Here is a 20571-nt window from a genome sequence, read left to right as displayed (position 1 = left end):
ACCCATTGCATATACCAAATACACTAAATAATGTTCTTTTTAGCAATGTCATATGACCCCTCTAACAAATCTTAACGACCTTTCTTAAAACATTTCTTGTGGCATTAGCATATATTTTTTCATTTCGTCTAACAGTTGTTTAGTTGCAAATGATTGTATACATTTAAAACAACTGTTCTAAAAATATTTTTGAAATATTTAATATAAAACTTAAACAATTATTTAATTTGAAATATTTTTAACCCTCGTTTAGATTTAATTTACTAACAGTAATCTTTTCTTATAGGCATTGGTGTTGATGACATGTTCATTATGATTTCCAACTGGCAGCAGACTAAAGTAACGGATCCAGTGGAGAAGAGAATGGCTGAAACCTTCAAAGAAGCCCCCATGTCTATAACTATCACTACATTGACTGATGTACTTGTTTCTACATTGGGCTCATGAGTGAATGTCGCTCAGTTCAGGCCTTCTGCTTGTATACCAGCACATCCATTATTTTTTTGTTACATTTATAACATCCTCTTCTTTGGAAGTGTTCTAGCCCTAAACGACAGGAGAGAGCAGAATAACAGACACTGGCTGACCTGCTGCAAACTCCCAACACAGACTCCTAAAGGAAAATCCCTGGCATATAGTCTCTGCTGTGTAGGTGGCGACTATGACCAAGAAACCGGTGCTGAGAAACAACAGCCCATAGCACACTTTTTTAAATCCTATTATGGTCCATTCCTGACCAAGCCCTGGACCAAAGTTTTTGTATGTGGGTTATTTGGCTGGAGGCATTTATGGATGTCTTCATTTACAGCAGGGCATTGATATGAGGGACTTGGCAGCTGATGATTCATATGTCGTAAATTATTATGATGATGATCGGAAATTCTTCTTCAGGTATGGTCCAAATATTATGGTTGTAGTGACAGAAGAGTTTCCATACTGGAATAAGAACAGCAGATCTGAACTAAACCACTGCATGGAAAAACTCCACAACTTGACTTTTGTCAATCAAAATCTATCTTTCTCTTGGTTAGACCTTTACTTACAATTTGGTCAAAGCAAAAGCCTAAATCTAGACAACAAAAATATATTCATTGAGAATTTATCCTCTTTTTTCCTGCTCTATCCAGAGTTTAAGCTTGATGTTAATATCACAGAAAGCAACATCAATGCTTCAAGATTTTTTGTCCAGACTTTGGATATTTCTAATGCCAGTATGGAGATAATGATGTTCAGTGAACTCAGAAACACAGCTCAAAGCTGTAGTGCAGCTAAACTTCTAGTGTTCCACACATTGTTCATCTACCTGGACCAATATTTGTTCATAGTTACCGGCACCATTCAGAATGTGGGCTTTACCACAGCTGTCATGTTGGTCATTGCCTTCTTATAATCCCAAACTCGATCTGTTCCCTGTGGGTCACGTTCTCCATCGGCTTAGTCGTCACCGGTGTCACTGGTTTCATGGCTTTACGGGGCATCAAGCTAGATTCCATTTCAATGATCATCTTGGTGGTGTGCATTGGCTTCACTGTTGACTTCTCTGCGCATATTTCGTATGCATTTGTGTAAAAAAAGCATTTGCATTTGAGTAAAAAAATGACTGCCAATGAGCGGGCAATTGATGCATTGTTTTCTCTGGGCTATCCGGTGCTTCAAGGAGATGTCTCAACAATAATAGGTGTGCTCATTTTGGCAGCATCTAAGAATCACATCTTCAGGATCTTCTTTAAGATCATGTTCCTTGTTATGCTTTTTGGTTTGGCTCACAGCATCATCTTCATCCCTGTGTTTCTGACCATACTGTCCTGCAGTTCAACCAAAGCTGGGAAGAAAAAAACAACTGTGCCTGATGTTATTCCAAAAGTCATCATGATTGAAAACAAAAGCATGGCTTACGATAACTATGCTTTTACTAAGGACAGTTCAAAACAGAGTACTCCTATATATTATATTCCAAATAATAAGATGCCTTCAGGTTGGTGCCATGACCCTGACTTTCCATAGGAACTGAGTGTACTTTTTATGTAAATAAAACAGTCTGTATTCTTTAGTTTATCGGTGATGTTCAGGTTGCATGTTCTTACCGGGTCCCTTTGGCAGAGAAAGTGAGTAATTTCTATTGACACAGGTTGAGATGTATTATTTTTATTGAAATATTGTATATTATGTTTATTTTTTAAGTAAACTGAAGCAACATCAATTACAAAGTAATTGATAATACATCGCTTCATGCACATTTCACAACACTTTCAAAGTGCTAAACGCGGTTCTACAATCTAAATAGAAACATGAATTTGATATATTACGTTGGTTGTTGTTTGTGTCGTCGTAGTTCTAAAATGAAATGTCTTGTGAGTGGTGCTGAAAGGTTAATTAATGCTCTATCATGTTTGAAAATAACACAGCACCTAAATTAAACCCTACCCTAAACCTAAATTCTAGTGTTAACAACAAACAGAAAAATAAAATATATTTGCTGAACAAACCATGTCATTGTTGCTTGCTTCTACAAGTTTTTAACTTATTTCATGAGACTCATTCCTGAGCGCTCCGCAATTCAAGTGGAATCTGTACCAGGTGGACTACCGACTAAGTTTACCACATCAGAAAGCCATTCATATGGTTGTATGATAAAAACATTGAAATGTATTACATTACAAATCATGTGCTATAATAGTGGGGGTAGTGAATAACCAGCGTTCTCTTCCACCCTCAATACCACAACAGAGGTGAGACCCTTGAGCAAGGCACCAATCCCCCAACTGCTCTCTGGGCGCTGCAGCATATGGCTGCCCACTGCTCCGGGTGTGTGTTCACTACTGTGTGTGTGTGTCCACTTGGATGGGTTAAATGCAGAGCACAAATTCTGAGTATGGGTTACCATACTTGGCCACACGTCACTTAACTTACCTCACTCATATTTCAGTTGGACACAGTAGTGAATTGTATCTATAGGTATATTTTTGGAATTTTGCAAAAATGTAGGAAGAGGCATGTTTTCTCAATGAGTGTTTTTACATGCACCCTCATAATGCAATTATAATGTGATTTTGACACCCTATAGGCTGTAAAATAGTGGTCTCTGCTAAGAAAACATATTTTTCAAGCATATCTTTGGGAAATCTAAGGATAAAAAATGGACATTAAGAATTACAGACTTATGTCATATCACTTTAAAAAAACAAAGTAAAATTAATCAAGCTGTAGATTAAGCTTTAGAAGTATAAAGTAAATCTGAATGCATTTTCTTGGTTAACACCCAAATTCGACAAGGAATTTCTTCACTTAATTTAGAAAATGTAATCTAGAATAAATAAAAATAAAAAATAAAAGAGAATAAAAAGTAATAACCCGGGCCACTGGTGTAAATGAAAGGTGAATATACCCCAGCAGCACAAGAATACTGTCATATGACATTAGGATAATGTAAATATTGCAACTTTTTGCATGTAATAACCAATGTAAACTGTAGATTATCAATTAACTGAGGATTGCTTTAGGAGCTGCGATATCCTAATCTATAAAATTATTATTTGCAAATATGACTGCAGTACACTCTCCTAGATAGCTTTTGCACACAAACCTAATATTTGAACTGTGAATCTCTGGCTCTGTTTGTCAAGATTTTATTTTAGAAGGCTAGATGGGTCAATGCTAAATTATTGTATACACTGTTCATTATTAAAAAGTGTAAGGTTGTTTATAAGGGTCTGAAACCCCTCAGACACCCCTGGTCTCACCTGTCTTCTTCCTGCCTCCTGCCTGCATATGATATGATGACACTCTATAAACAAAGAAACAGAGGGGAGGAATGATTCATAGAATTTTGCCTCTATAAAACATGTCACACAACAGTCCCTTAAGATCGTTAATGCAATAATTAAACTTTAAATCAACACTGAAAATTGGTAGCCTAAAAATTAATGCAACAATTATATATATTTTATTTTAAAAAGGCTAGTATCTGTGAAAATAACTCTTTACTTGAACCCTTTTTTATAGGGTTCCATAAAGAACAATTCTTTGAATGTGCTATATACGTAGATCCTTAATGGTGTTTTTAATGATAGTTTATTTTCATTAATATTAGTATATTTATATAATTAATATTAGTTTTATTAATATTATTCATTACAGTACTATTTGTTTTACACCTCTGTCTGGTCGTACAATATCTTATGGAGTTGTTTCATAAAAACAACAACAGCATGTTGTTTCAATAGGTACTTTTATTTATTGACGTGAAATTGTATAAAAAAAAATACAGTGATCAAGCAACCGTTATTAGCAGAATACAATAAATAACAATTGACACTGAACATTAATTAAAATTTAAAAGTAAAAAAAATAAAAAAAAATAAAATAGAAACAGGAAAGTGTAATGAAGATTATCCTTTTCACTATCCTCGATGCCATTAAGTTCATCATTTTGGTGTGACTGAGTGGCAGTTTCTCTCTGCAGAGGATGAGGTTGTCCATTTGTTTGTTTGTAAAAACAATTATGACAATGAAGGCCAAAAGTAAAAAACTGACAGAATGTGAGCCCTTCACAAAAAAGTGATAGTCATGGGATAGCTTTAATATATATTTTTTTGATACTAGGTCTGTTTGTGCATAAACCCAAGTACATTACATTTAAACACCACCCTTTTTCCATATTCCACTGTGTTCTTCCCTCAACTTGATATGTACCTCTCCCATCTCAGTGCGTGCATTCTATCACTGTAGTACGTGGCGCCACTATGCTAGCATTTGGCTTAGCACCATTCAATCATTAGGATCCAAACGGATAGATTTAGAAGCCACCAAACACTAGATAACTATAATGTATGGCGGAAGAGCACTTCGCAGCACTTTGACCTAGGTGCAGTAATATAAATCACTCCTGAAAACTCCTCACATTGGTTGTATTGACTGAAGTTAGAGGTTGAAGGGGAGTTTTTAGGAGTGATGATATTATTGTAATGAGGTCGAAAGTGCTGCAAAGTACTCTTCTGCCATACTGTCACAGGGCTGCTACAGGAACATGGAGCTAGGAACGAGGAGTTCATATACAAGGAGTTTAAAAACTGGGAGGCCTGGAGGCCACTGCAAATCTGGGACAGGGCAGAGACAAGGAGAGCCTCCAGGACAGATCAGGAAGCCATGGCGGAGCAGGCAGTTGGGGTTGCCATGGCACATCAGTGGACCTGGGAGGCCATGGTGGATCAGGGGACTCAGGAGGCTATAGCAGATCTTCCGTGAACTTGGACCTCGGCATGGACTTAGACATAAAGCCCCCCCCCCCCCCCCCAATAACTTTCTTGGGGAAAACTAGGTTTCTAGATGTGATGAGAGAGGTCTTTTTAAAAAGAAAACAAATAGATAGAACAGAAATAGAATATAGAGTTATAGTGTTGCATTAAATTAAATTTAAAAAATCTAACAAGATGTATTATAAATTTCATGTCTCTGATACTTAGTGGAGAAGAGGAAAGAAGTTTGTTTGGAAACCAGTTACAATTTTAAAGTTAAATTTGTATTTAAATTAAATAGTTTACCTGAACCCTAAACAAACACAAAGAACCATTTCAGCATCAAATGTCTATGGTCCTGTTACTACATTTAAAGAACATAAAAATCTTTTTTATTTATTTATTTATTTATTGCAAAACAGACACCAATTTTTTACAGTGTACATGTGGAAATAAACAAATATAAAATTAATAAATGCATATATATATATATATATATATATATATATATATATATATATATATATATATATATATATATATATATATATATATATATATATATATATATATATATATATATACATTTAAGTTAAACATACATACAGAATAATTTATATTTTCTGTAATAAATTAAGTTTTTGTTAAACAACCAATTCAAGAAAAGACAAGGTTTTCTAATGCACTGGCAAATAAACTGCTTCCTGCTAAATTTCGGAAGCCAGAGCATATCAAATAAAAGCTAAGCGAAAGCTGAGTATTTTGCATCATGTCCAGATTACTGAATACTGTTAAAAGTGTGATTTAAATAGGGGTTACAAGGCTAGATAGCACACTTAGTGTAGTTTATATTTTTAAGTTTATTTACTCAAAGTTCCCATTAAAGACCAGAAAGATTTAAAATGATGAAACACAAAACACTTGATTACTCAAGAGCTGTATTCCAGTGATACTGCACATTTTATGTTAATATGATACTGCACAGTTTGTTTTGGAGGATAATAATATCCCACTTTAGGTGTTTGAAAACAAAAATACTAGGTCACAGAAAACAAGCATGTGGTCAGACTTTTGACTCAGAACCTTCTAATTACTACTATATATGTAATGTATCTATATACCCCTTGTAAAGATTCCCAATGTGAGAAGAAGCCCCTTTTAAATAAGTCCTGTCAGGACTCTGGAGCTAAGTCAGCATGTATGCTTGGATATACGATCTGTATATTATAACAATACCAAATGATCTTGTCAGATTGAGATTTATTGATAACGCACATACATTTCCATTTATGAACATATGGTTTAGAGACATTCGTTTCTATAGCACCAGCCTTGTACCCCTGAATAAAGGGATGGCACCACGATTGTTTGCTATGTGTGCTGTTGCAGTTCATTTAGACGCTTGAGTCATGCACGCGTTTAGATTTCGTACTGAACGTCTCATTGTTTACATATCTGGATTAAGCGCTCGTGCGGTGATGACTCATATTGCACCATGATTCATCCTAACGCAGTCGCATGAACTCATCCAGTGCTGTTCGCATCACTGCAGTATTTCCCTCAGTTAGCGACAAGCAGTACTGCGCACTTGATGTCTCCTCGAAGCAAACAGCTCTGTCCAGCTTGTTTTGTGCTTTGTTCAATTCAAGTATGAATGCTTGATGGGTATCACAGCATTGACTTGAAATTTGTATTTAAATCAGCGTTAGGGGCCGTTCGCGCACAGCGTGGCGGAGACGCGATTTGAAACTTTTTAAAACTTGACGCGACGCTTTTAGTAAAAGCGTGCCCGCATCCAAAGTCCAAGACGTCCGTCTGACGCATTTCTACCCAGACCAGAATAAACTAAATCATAGACAAAACTCGAGAACGCGTTCTGTGTGACTGTGTCTGTATCAGAAACAAACAGACGGAACGCAACATGATGGACAATCTAGAGAGAATGGGTTCTCCGAGCACCATTTAACTCAACTGGCGTCTGAAAAATAAATCAAATCAAATAAATAAACCCTTCAGATTTGACGCTGAACAAAACAGGGAGACACGACGCAACGCTACCAAAGACGTCATCTGACACGAGTCATAGACCGACCAACAATTAAAAACCGAAGCCGAATGAAGCCGAAGTTGGTTTTAATGCACGTTTTGAACAGCTGAGGGCGTCATAACCAGACGAGGTTAGAAATAACAGCGAGACACGACAACGGCGAAAAACGTCCGTCATACTTAATTCTGCATAGACCAAAAATAAATAAATAAATAAATAGCGCAGACGAAAAACAAGAATAAGGTCCTTTTTTTCCTCTCTGCTGATGTTTATGCAGTAGGCTATGTTTACAGCAGAGCTGTTATAAATTTAGCCTACTCCTGCCCATATCGAGCTTCTATTTGTACGGAAACCTTAATGTGATTTATGGTAGTTTTTAAGGTATGTTTTTTTATGTATGTTTATTTTATGTCTAGTTTTTTTATGCGTGTTTTTTCTCCTTTCAGCACTGGATAGCTCCTTCAGCCCTACAAACACGCCCTCTGTCAAATAACTGACAGAAGAAATGACCAAACACCAATCAAGGGCACTTTCCCAAACCTATAAGGTGATGAAGAAGACGGGATGTTTGTAGTGTTGAGAAGTCCGACTCATATCTCCGAAACGGTTCTTTCGACCAGCTTAGTTCAATGCAGCCGATTCCTAAGCCGTGGACTGGATAAGTTATCTGACCGAACAAGTCTGATTTGCGAATCGCTTCAAATGCTTCGTTCAAAAGAACCGATTCAATGAATGATTCCTACGCGAATCGGACATGCACTTGGTGTTATGGCAAATTATTTATACCCTTCTCATGCTTTAAGAATGGAGTGGACGAAAGAGGGCGGAATGTGTTTGTCATCTAAGTGTGAAGTGCAGACCACCTGCCTCCGATAAATAGGATCCCCCCCCCCCTTATTCGATCACGTCTGTTATGGTCCAGCATCATATTGTGAGGAGAGCGTCGGGGATCCTGCACATCTGCTGCGCTCCTGCAAGGAGATAAGTCCGAGTCAGCATCACTTACACAAACAACGCAAATGAACCTGAGGGGAAAGGGATTACCGATGCATTAATTGTCTTCTGGACAGATATCGGGTATCCGAAATGCGGGAAAATTCCACAGGTGAAAATGCTGTGCTGATTTGATTCATTCTAGCTGTGATTTCTCGCATCAGAATTGGTGATCTGAAGCTGGTAAGGTAAAAGAGCGGGACTGAAGGATATGGCCATATTCCGGATATCGTTACTCTTGCAAGTGGGATTTGTTATAGGATCAAATTATAGATATGTGGAACATGATCGGGACCTAAAAGCAAAGCTGTCCATTTCCAATAAGAACAACAATCAGCAAGCGCACCTCCGGAAACTCCATTCGCGTTTAGCGCTGAAGATTGAGGAACAGGTACCCAGTGAGGTGACTGCGTTTCTGCACACAGGGGATTCCTCCACCTTAAAACACGCCAACTGCTCCAGGAGATATGAGCTGGTGGTGCTGCGGGGAAGGACTCGCGGAGACGCGCGTCACTCCATGCGCAGCGTCCTGGACACGGTCCTTCACGCCACAAACTTCCTCAACATGATCCTACAAACGAACAAGTCCAGACATCACAGCCCCAGACGCGATATGGAGTGGTACCACGCTCTGGTCCGGAGTATCCTGGAGGGAGACATCAAGATCCATCGAGCAGTTGTCACCTTGAGCACCGAGTCCCCTCCTGAAGGGACACCTGTTTACCTTCAGGCCACACGGGCAGGTGGAGAGATCATTCTCCAGGATTTATCCAGCACTGCCCACCATATATTAAAAATCAGAACGGCTGATACAGAGTGGTACCACGAGCATAAAAATAAAAAGACGACCCGTCTCCAAAAACGAGTGCTGAGTCAAGATTTTGCTTCTTTTGACGCGTCTGTGCGCAACGGAGAAAGTTATATTACCGAAAAAACTCAGATTCACTGGTCAGTTCCGTATCTGGAGTGTAAAAATGGAAATTTCGTTCCCAGATGGCTCCTGACCCTGTCTGCCGGATTCTATGGCCTTACACACAACCGAAATCCAGACTTCAGGTAATTTAGATAACATGGATTGTTCAGTTAATATAGTACTACATGATTAATGCACACTGATTTTTTTTTTTTTTATAATTTTTTTTTATAGAAATATTTTTTACTCAGAAATTACCACATTTCACAAACAGTTATTAAGAAAGAGCAAGTAACACAATGAATTAACTGTGACATTTTGAAGTAGAATTTTCTTGTATAACTATCTAATAATCTTTATTTACAACTTTAAATTTATTTATTTATTTATTTATTTATTTATTTTTTTAATTTACAGCGCAGATTATCCACACAGACTCTGTTATTATGAGGATTACTGTTCTGTTTATTTGGAATTAGTATTGTTTTAAATAAGAAAATTAGATAATTATTAGAATTAATCCAAGCTAATTTCGATAGTGTTTACAATACAAAAAGGGGTTTAAATCTATGTTTCAGTGTGCAGAGTTAAGTGTGTCCAAACAATATCCATTTTTACAGAATTGCAACATTATCTAATGCAGTAGCAATAATTGTTTTAAGTAGTCTTATTGTTCAAATAGTTTGTATTTTATCCCTCGGATGATATTGGTTAGTATGGCAAACCATCACTGCAGGTGTAGAGAGTGCTTCTAAAAATAACCAATGCTGGTTGCATAGCAAGAAACCTCTTGGCCCCCAAACAATCAGCCCACTTCTCAATATACAAACACGGTCATTGGAGATGTTTGGACTGATCAGGCTAACATGGTGGAGATGTTGTGTTCAAGGATCCTCGACTCTGTTCAAAGATGAGTTAAGGGGCGCTGATAACACCGGAGCACAGAGACAGGAATAGTTTCCTGTTTACTAATTAATCCCACAGGTACCAGCACCATAGACTCAGGTTTTACAGCCACGGTTGTTCATTATAAACTGTTATAATGAACTATAGCTTCTTTTGGGTGAATCATCTGATGTTATTGATTTGAATGCATTTATTGCATAGTTGGACTGTGGTGTGTAACAATTGAAGAACCAAGCTCAATTTGCAGCATATGGAAAAAAAATGGTGTTTATATCTGCCATCTTCAAATTCTCCAGTCTATTGTCTAAATGAGGAAAGCCAGCGCAATCCAGTGTCTCTATGGGTTTGTTCAGTAGTTATGCTGTAATTTGTAACCTCCCTGTGCAGGTCGATATTTGGCCAAGGCTTTGTCTTATGATGGCTTGTTTCCCCTTTGTGTAGAATTCCGAAACAGTTGCTGGCCATTACTTTAAGGTAGATCCATCTTCTTGTCTTTAGGCCCACTCTTTGCCACTTACTGTATATTTATAAAGGGGCAATGGGGGAGGGAAGGGGTGTTCTCTAAAGCAATGTCTCCAGTCTTCATTCTCAGGATACCTTTCAGTCACTACGATAATGAATAAATAATGGTAGATGTACAACAGCAACAAGAGGCACCTCTCATACATCTGACATTTTTAGATTAATGTTGCATGTTGGAATTTTTAAATGTAGACCTCATCATGGTGGACAAACGTATATTTATGAAGCAAAATGTTTGGGCTATGCAGGTGAAGTTAATTACTTCTAGTTGAGTCTTTCTTCACTTTGACAAATTCCATTATCTGGTGTATCTTGAGCTTATTGACACGTAGAGCACATGTATGACGATTAGTAAGTAGAGTTGTACTTTTTTAGACAAAATGTGAGAGCGGTGTTCACCGCCAAACAATGTGAGGCTTTTGCGGTTGGTTGGCAGAATATCAATACGTGGTTGATATGGTGTTCTGAGTGTTTTTAGATTGTTGCTTTATGGTTGCTTGGGTCGTCTGTCGTTACTAGGGTATTGATAGTTTGTTCTGGGTGTCTGCTTATTGGCCCAAGTGTCAATGATGTGATCATCAATATTTTGTCAGGATCTATTAATGTATTCAAAAATGCAATTTACACATACTGTGAATTGAATAAAACTCTTGCATGTTATTTATATTTTTAAAACATTTATATATATATATATATATATATATATATATATATATATATATATATATATATATATATATATATATATATATATTGGAGGCATAAAGTCAATGTGGCATAATGGTCTGGTTTCATAATAAAGGGTAGAATGAAATGAAAAATCCATATGGTACAAACAACAGAAAAGTATACTTGAAGCAGTGATATGTTTTAAAATATAATTTCTTTTGACAAGGTAATGCTAGTTTAAGTTGTAAGATGTTATGTTGTCCAACTCTCCAAAAACATAATATTATAGGTTATATTGATTAAGTAATAATCCATGATATATGTAAAAATGTGTCACACTGCTGTGTGTCCTAAATCATTTGAAAAGAGTTTGCTGATTATAAGCAGTTGTCTGGTATATGACTAATTATCAAATGTGGATTGCTCATGAGATAATGAAACACAGTGGCAAACCATTCTAGAAGATTGAAATTAATTTGCCCTCTTGGCTCCTGATGAGCCACAATAACTGTCTGCATGGTTAAAACCCTCTGAAGTCGATTAACGCGTATAACGTGATGAGGCATTTTCTCGTGATAACGCCGAAATGAACTTAAATTACACTTTCAGTTTTGATCATACAGATAAGAGCAATATACATCAATCGAATCTATAAAGGGTCTACATTTTTATGTGAACAGACATAATAACAACAAAACTTTGTGAATTTATAAAATAAATATAACAAACAAGGTGTGCTGTCTGCAGCCTTTGTCTGCGCTGATCTTTATTTAGACACGCGTCATTAAAATGAACTGTAACTCAGTGAATACTCAATGAAGAGACGAGAGATATATCTATAGAAAGCCTGACATGTTTACTTTTAAACTAAACAAGTGCTGTCGAAAACAAATATTCTGTGATAAAGTAATTCCATTCCATATGAAAACAACGCCATGTCCGTTTTTCACGTCTCCCTTCATTATCTTCTAATGAGACGACACCCCAGCACTGGACGCGCTATTCAGATTCTAATGTATCACTGAAGCACACAGCTTAAATACACCCTCACAACTGGTTGGTTCTTCAAGTTTTTCTTTTTTTTTTTTTTTTACTGTTTGCTTCACGATGAAAGGATTAAGACATAATTCACCCCAAAAAGATGTGATGTGGATTTCCTCAGAAAAAAACAAACAAAAAAGAAGCGCTTCATTCAGCAGAGATCATAAACATGAGTAAGTCTCTTTTATATATATTACTTGTACTAGTTTCCACATAACGTTTTACTAGTTCGACTTTTTCTAAACTACAATTCCTGACTAAATGTATAATCAAGTGAAACATTATGAAGTTTCAATAACAATATACAATACTATACCATTCAAAAGCTTGATATAAATAATATAAATCTAACAAATAAATGTAACTGTAACAAATGTAAAAAAACTATGTTGTTCTTTCAATTTATCCCCCCCAAAAACTTGAAAAAATAATCTCAGCTCTTTTCAACATTAATAATAATAATAATAATAATAATAATAATAATAATAATAATAATAATAATAATAACAATATTTTATTTTATAAAATATTCAATATTTTATTTTTGTAGAAAATCAGATTGTCAGGATTATCAGAATTTCTAAAGGATTGTGTGACTGGAGCAATGATGGCAAAAAAATAAAAAAAAAATTAAAAAATCAGCTTCGAAAGTCAACTTTGATTGTTCCTAATAAACAGTTTATCTGCACTCGCAAGTGAATACTAAATTAATTTGTGGGATAATTAAATATATTCTAAATAAACTACAAACATAAAATTATATAAATTTATTTTGTCCGCACATTCTTTCTTGTAACTCCTCCCTCTCAGTCACACAAACCTTACTGAACGGCTCATTATGCAGCTCATTATGCGGGCCTTTGTCTTCTCAGGTGTAAATCACAATGATATTCATTATAGTTGATGCCTACTCGCATATGACTTTTACCAACAAAAAGTATCTTAAAAAAATTTAATCAATGTATTGTTTTCTCTGAGTGAGTAAACAAGATGGTTTTCACATTATTTAGAAAGAAAAATTCTAGACTATAAGCTCCAGTTCTCAATAGTCCTGAAAAACCAATGTTCTTTATGTGTTTTATTGCCTTGTTCAAGTGATTTAACATTTTTAGTTTTTCACTAACCACGCATAAAACATTTTTTTTCTCAAAAACACAATCATGTACATACATGCTGCTCACATATTATTATAGCCCAGTTTGTGCTGATTACAGTGATATTAGAATTTAGCCATTTAGCCATATACTTAAAAAAGTATAAATGTCAGGGCATGACAAAACTTCTCCAGGCCCCAAAAATACGCTTAGATTTCAGAGGTTTAAGGCTATGTCCTTCTCTCAGAGATTCCTCTATTTTATGTAGCTTTGTATTTATATATTCATTTCTGATTTCATGTATTGAGATCTACTTTTGAACTTAGAAATGCATTTCTCAGTCCTTCCACAACTGCGACCATATAGACCTTGATTTTGCAAGCTGGAGTACTGTCCCCAAAAGCGCTACAATAATTTTGGAACTTCACAATTATTTAGAATGTTATAGTTTGGTGTAACATTAAGATTTGCCCCCTCATTCACATTTAAATAACTGTTTGTGTACATTAAATAGATCTAAAGATACCAGAGCTTACAATCTTTTCCTCTGTCAGATGTGAGTGAGGGCTGGATAGAGAGAAAAGTGAACTCTATTAAGGCTGTCCGATCTGCCAGGGGCCTCTGGGGATACACAAATCCACAATGTCCTATTATAACCCACATGGGCTGTAGGTCCTCTGCCCTACAAGCTCCTGCCAAGAGCCCAAGGGAGCCTGAGTTAGGAATAGGCCAATTACTACTGACATGGTGGACTTAAAGAGACAGCGCTTTTTCTGCAACATCATGTGACATTTGTTTTCCAGTATAGGTTTTAAACGGGTTTGCAAGCATCAAAACAATAAAAAAGTTTAATACAGCTTTAATTTTTCTATACATTAGAATGTTTTCTGTTGTATTCATTCATTCATTCATCCATCCATCCGAGTGAACGTGAAAGTGACATGACATTCAGCCAAGTATGGTGTGACACACACACACACACACACACACACACACACACACACACACACACACACACACACACACACACACACACAGACAGACATATACACACACACACACACACACACACACAGCTATCCTTGTGGGGACTCTCCATAGGTGTAATGGTTTTTATACTGTACAGACCGTATTTTCTATCGCCCTACACCAACCCTACACCTAAACCTAACCCTCACAGGAAACCTTCTGCATTTTTTGATTTTCAAGAAACTTCATTCTGTATAATTTATTAGCTTGTTTACCCGTGACACAAGTCCCCATGAGTCTGTGTGTATTCAGGTTTAAGTCCCCACCAGAATAGAAAAACAAGTACACACACACACACACGCACACACACACACACTCGGAGCAGTGGGCAGCTATTTATGCACACACACACACACACACCCGGAGCAGTGGGCAGCCATTTATGCTGCGGCTGCCCACACACACACTCGGAGCAGTGGGCAGCCATTTATGCATGCACACACACACACACACACACACACACACACACACACCCGGAGCATTGGGCAGCCATTTTTGCTGCGGCTGCCCGGGGAGCAGTTGGGGGTTCGATGCCTTGCTCAAGGGCACCTAAATTGTGGGTATTGCTGGCCCGACATTCGAACCCACAACCCTAGGGTTAGGAGTCAAACTCTCTAACCACTAGGCCACAACTCCCCCCCAATGTAAAAGAGTAAAAAAAAAAAAAAACAATAATACATTTTAACCATGATTTACAGAACCAATCCACTAAAATATCATTCAGTGTATCAATAGTTTACATACCAAAAATCCTGTCAGGCATATTTAGAACAAGAATCATTAGATGACATTAAAAAGAGCCCCCCAAAATGAATTAATTATAATTTTAAATCTTTACCAATCTGTGCCACTACCCTTCAAACTACTAGCTTTTACCCATTTGTCAGTTTTTAATAATGTAAAATATAATACAATTTAATATGATCACATTTAGTTGTATATATGTTTATAAGCACATAATGAGTATGTTGTTTAATTTTGTTCATAAATATATATTTTATAGTGAATGACAATGAAACATTATATATTCAGATTTTGATATTTTATTTTCACAGAAGTTATTTGAAACATTAAATTAGACATTTTACTTGTGTATTTTTTTTCTATGTTTTTAAAATCACTTTTGTAAGTTTGATTTGATACATGCATTTGATGCATGATGCATAAAATTAGATTTAAAATATAAAATAATAAGATATAAAGTTTGCATGTCATTTTCCAAATAGTAAACAGTATATAGTGTATACAGTGCATTAACTGGTATTCCATTCAGAACATAGCTAATATGAATTCACTGAAAATGGCTACTGTTAATATTGATGTCCTGTATGACGTCTTGTCTGAAATAATCGAGTCCTTTGGGAGAAATCCATCCAGTCCTGTGTTAGATGGAATTAGTGTAAACACAGTTTCTTGCTGTTTTGCTCGGTTTTAATTTAATTTCAGTTTGGTATAAAAAAGGTTGGGGGCTCATTTAAAAGAAAACGCATGCAGACGGACGTCACCTCTTTTCATCCACAAGCGCTGTTATGCTAATGCAGTCCAAAAAGAAAGGAAGACGGTTAGATAAAATTCAATTAGCCAACAAAACCTGCACAATGAAACAGGAGACTGCTATACACACTCTCTAAAGAGCAAACTGTCATCCTGCCGTGGACTTAATGAAATAGATGGATGAAGCATAAAAGTATTTTGTAGTATTTGTTCAGGCAGCGACAGAATCTCAGCTAGCTTCAAGGCACATACCTATTGAATGGCAGATGATCTTAAAAGCATCCTCTTAATAAATCAAGTGTACTGAAGCATTATGTTTTAGCATGATCTCAATGTCATATTGTTCTTCTATTTTAAGGAAACAAAATGAGGGAAATGTGGGGGAAATGCATTAGGTTGACAGGACGAGTTTTGACTCAAGGCCCTGCTTGTCATCCATGCTTTGACACAAGCATCATTCCATCGAGTACTGTCGGCCGTTATCAAAGTCTTTAATGTCAGCAAGCACAGTGACGGCATCTCTTTTTGCCATCACATTTCAGCCCTTACCCCATTGCCATTATCCAATCCCATCAACAAACACGATATCTTCAGACAGTCGGAGGGGCAGATAACCTCTGACCAGACGAAACCAGCAGTTCAATTCCAGGCTGCAGCAAAGTCAGATTGTGCAAAAGAATCATCTGTTTCTTGTGGTCTTGTCCCGGTGGTCATCTGAGACAAGGTCTTTACAGGGGATCTGTACCTGGGGCTCATCTAGTAGTGTTCCTGGTTCTGGTTTGCCTAATTAATGCAGCCTAAAAACTATAAAGAATGTTGTGGTCAATAGTGTGAATGCAGCACTTAGATCCAATATCACTAATAGAGAGATACAACCATGATCAGATGATAAGAGCAGGTCATTTGTAACTAAGGAGAGCAGTCTCAGTACTATGATACGGTCTAAATCCTGACTGGAAATCCTCACAGATACCATTTTTCTCTAAGAAGGAATATAATTTTGAGGATACTACCTTTTTTTTTACTATCTTGGACAGAAAAGGGAGATTTGAGATCGGTCTATAATTAACTAGTTCTTTAGGGTCAAGTTGTGTTTTTTTGATGAGAGGCTTAATAACAGCCAGTTTGAAGGTTTTGGGGACATATCATAATGGCAATGAGGAATTAATAATAATCAGGAGAGGATCTATGACTTCTAGAAGCACCTCTTTTAGGAGCTTAGATGGAATAGGGTCTAACATACAAGTTGTTGGTTTAGATCAGGGATAGCCAATTCCGGTCCTGGAGGGCCACTATCATGCAGAGTTTAGCTTCAGCCCTCATAAAAACTCACCTGCCTGTATCTATCTAGTAATCCCCAAAACAATGATTGCCTTGTTCAGGTGTGTTTAATTACGGTTGGAGCTAAACTCTGCAGGATAGTGGCCCTCCAGGACTGAAGTTGCCTATCCCTGGTTTAGATGATTTAACAAGTTTATACAATTCTTCCTCTCCTATAGTAGAGACTAAGTTGAACTGTTCCTCAGGGGATCTATAGTGCACTGTCTGATGTGATACTGTGGATGACACTTGCATGGTTAGAATTTGATCTCTAATAGTATTGATTTTAGAAGTAAAGTAGTTCATAAAGTCATTACTGCTGTGATGTTGGGAAATGTCAACATTTGTTGATGCTTTATTTTATGTTAATGTAGCCACTGTATTGAATAAATACCTGGGGTTATGTTTGTTTTCTTCTTAAAGAGATAAAAAGTAATTAAATCTAGCAGTTTTTAATGCTTTTCTGCAGGATAGGTTACTTTCCCACCAAGCAATACGAAATACCTCTAGTTTTGTTTTCCTCCAGCTGTGGTCCATTTTTTGGGCTGCTCTTTTTAGGGTGTGAATGTGGTCGTTATACCATAAAGAAACTTAGTCCTGTTAAGTGGATCAGTAAAGTACTCTAAAATTCTATTTGCTTTTAAACTACTATATATATTTTTTTTCTATAAACTGTAATTGACAATGTAATTAAGTAAAACATTGTATTCAGTTTACACTTAACTCTTTTGTTTTGAAGTATTTTGTTGTAATAAGTACTCTTTTAAAAGTATGCTAATGTTTGATTTAAATGTTAAAATGAATTTGAAATACAATCACTTTTGATTTTGTTGCACTGACACTAACTTCATTGCATCTGTTGAAAAAAGTAATGAATTGTAACATCTTAAATTAACTGGATTTATTTAAGTGAGAAACACACTGCTGTTCAAAGGTTTTTTTTTTTTTAAATGTTGTAAAGTTCTTCTGTTCATCAAGGCTGTATTTATTTGACCAAAAATACAGAAAGAAAAAAAAAAGTAATATTGTAAAATATTATTATAATAAATGATTTTCTTTTTATATTTTTATTAATCAAAGAATCCTGGAAAAATGATCTCAGGTTTCCAACATAGAAAATCATGATATTAGAATGAATTCTGAAGGATCGTGTGTCACTGAAGCCTGGAGTAAGGATGGTGAAAATGAATAAATCATATTTTAAAGTATATTAAAAAAGAAAACTATTATTTTAATTTAATAATATTTCACAATATTACAGTTTGTTTTTTCTGTATCTCTTATGAAATAAATGTTTCTTTGATAAGCAGATGAGATTTCTTAAAAGACGAAAAAACAAAACAAACAAACAAAAGAAATAAACATTACAAATCTTACTGATCCCAATCTTTTGAACGGCAGTGTCTACATTCATTTATACTAGCAAAACTACTTTATATGGGTTAAATTAAGTAGAAATGGCAGTGTAGCGTTAACAAATGCTGAATGTGAATTTCCAACGGAACATCCAGAAGTAGGAGATATCATGTAGGAATATCTGTCATCCAGCTTTAAGTGGAATGCAACATCATCTTTTTGCTGTTCTCTATGATCAGCTGTTTGGTCATACAGGGCCCAAAATAGTCCTCGGAATGGAGATCTAATTAACTGCATTGTCTGGGTGCCATTCAGTGAGGACGCGTCTTATCTTATTTGGCTCGATAGCTGATATTTTGCTTCATTCCTACAAACAGGATTATACAATAAAAAAGGTATTTGAGGACATCAAAGGTATAAAATCTAACTTGGATTAGTAGAGCAGATGGCTCTTTATCAACACTGTGTGACATGGTATTAGTGTTGTGACAGTTATAACGTAATCACTCAATGCAGTCACATTACACAAATCTTTTAACTAACCTCTGCCAACAGCAACAATACTAATTATAAATAATAATAATTATTATTATTATAATGATTATAAAAGGAAAATTCTACTGTAACCACTGATGACAGCTGTGTAACTGAGTAGATGATTCATTATGATAAAAGTGCACCTTTTCTACAAATATAGTTTGAAATGTGTGTCTCATTTAAGCAATAAAGCAATAAAAAGCCATAAAATGCATCTTTGTAATCAAATCATATAGTTACTGTTACAATTTAAAATTTGCCTTACCAAATGTAACACAATGTATCAACTCTATCTATCTATCTATCTATCTATCTATCTATCTATCTATCTATCTATCTATCTCTCTATCTCTCTATCTATCTATCTATCTATCTATCTATCTATCTATCTATCTATCTATCTATCTATCTATCTATCTATATGTCTATATGTCTATCTGTCTATCTGTCTGTCTGTCTGTCTGTCTGTCTATCCATCCATCCATCCATCCATCTATCTGTCTGTCTGTCAGTCTGTCTATTTTATTTATTTATTTGATGTTTATGTATTTTCAATTTGCAGGGATGTCAAAAGTGCAAATTTAAATATAATATATACAAATGTATAATACATATAATGTTAAATAAATTGATAACAATTTGGGAGAAAAATAGTTAATAGCCCTATTTTGTAACATTTTTAAAGTTACAAAAAGTAAAAGTAAATAACAAAATTTTTCCTATTTGATGCTTCTTAGAGGGCTTTTACACTGCGCTCGTTTGCTGCGATCCGAGCTCAAGCACGATTGTTCCCGGCGCCGCCCGCAGCGTTGGTCTGCTTTCACACTCAATAGTTGTGTCGAACCCTGGTGCGTTTGCAGTCACCTTATGTCATCGCTAACGCACATGGAAAACGCATGGAGAACACAACGCACCTGAGCATAGTTGTTATTTTGGTGCTATTATGCACAGTATAATAATTAATTTTAATAATTTTAATTTTGACTTTTAGGAGTGTGTGGAATCAACCTCGGCTCTCTTGTGTGTTGAGGAAACAATTATATCGACAGTGTTACTTATGCGCAGGATACTTTACTTCCTGAACAAGTGTGCAGCCGAGTCCGTGTTGCTTGCACATTCACGCGAACCGCGCCACAGCTCAGGAGCAACCAAACTCAGACCATCTTCTCCAGGTAGTCTCGGGTTCGGTACCCCAGTGCGCACCAGGGTCCAATGACAGCGTTCACATTAGTGATTTTTAATGCGAACCGTGACCCGTTCCGCACTACTCTATAATGTATTAGTCAAGCAAGTTAATTTCCTCAAGTCAGAGAAAATAGTTTTGCATTTTAACAAAATATATATATTTTGTTAAAATGCAAAACTATTTTCTCTGACTTGGTTGAGAAAAAAAAAAAAATCTCAACAGCTCTAGTC

The 20571-nt window shown here is 36.0% G+C and overlaps 1 protein-coding gene and 1 pseudogene across 2 annotated transcripts in view; both read left to right on the top strand.

The window, feature by feature from the left end:
- Positions 1-282: 282 nt before the first annotated feature.
- On the top strand, positions 283-5244 carry LOC113065890 (patched domain-containing protein 3 pseudogene; annotated as a pseudogene).
- A 2109-nt stretch (positions 5245-7353) lies between these two features.
- Positions 7354-20571, top strand: part of LOC113065998 (probable G-protein coupled receptor 158) — a 99978-nt gene continuing 86760 nt past the window's right edge. Inside the window, exon 1 of one of the 2 annotated variants that reach the window (XM_026237546.1) lies at positions 7354-9330. In XM_026237546.1, coding sequence (XP_026093331.1) covers positions 8486-9330 — 845 coding nt within the window. In that variant the 5' untranslated portion in view covers positions 7354-8485. The remainder of the gene's footprint in view (positions 9331-20571) is intronic. The other variant, XM_026237547.1, reaches the window with a different exon arrangement.

The sequence above is a fragment of the Carassius auratus genome, chromosome 49, assembly GCF_003368295.1.
Source record: "Carassius auratus strain Wakin chromosome 49, ASM336829v1, whole genome shotgun sequence".
Lineage (NCBI taxonomy): Eukaryota > Metazoa > Chordata > Actinopteri > Cypriniformes > Cyprinidae > Carassius > Carassius auratus.
Note: the sequence above shows the minus strand (reverse complement) of the source record. Positions and strands in the feature narration are given on the sequence as shown.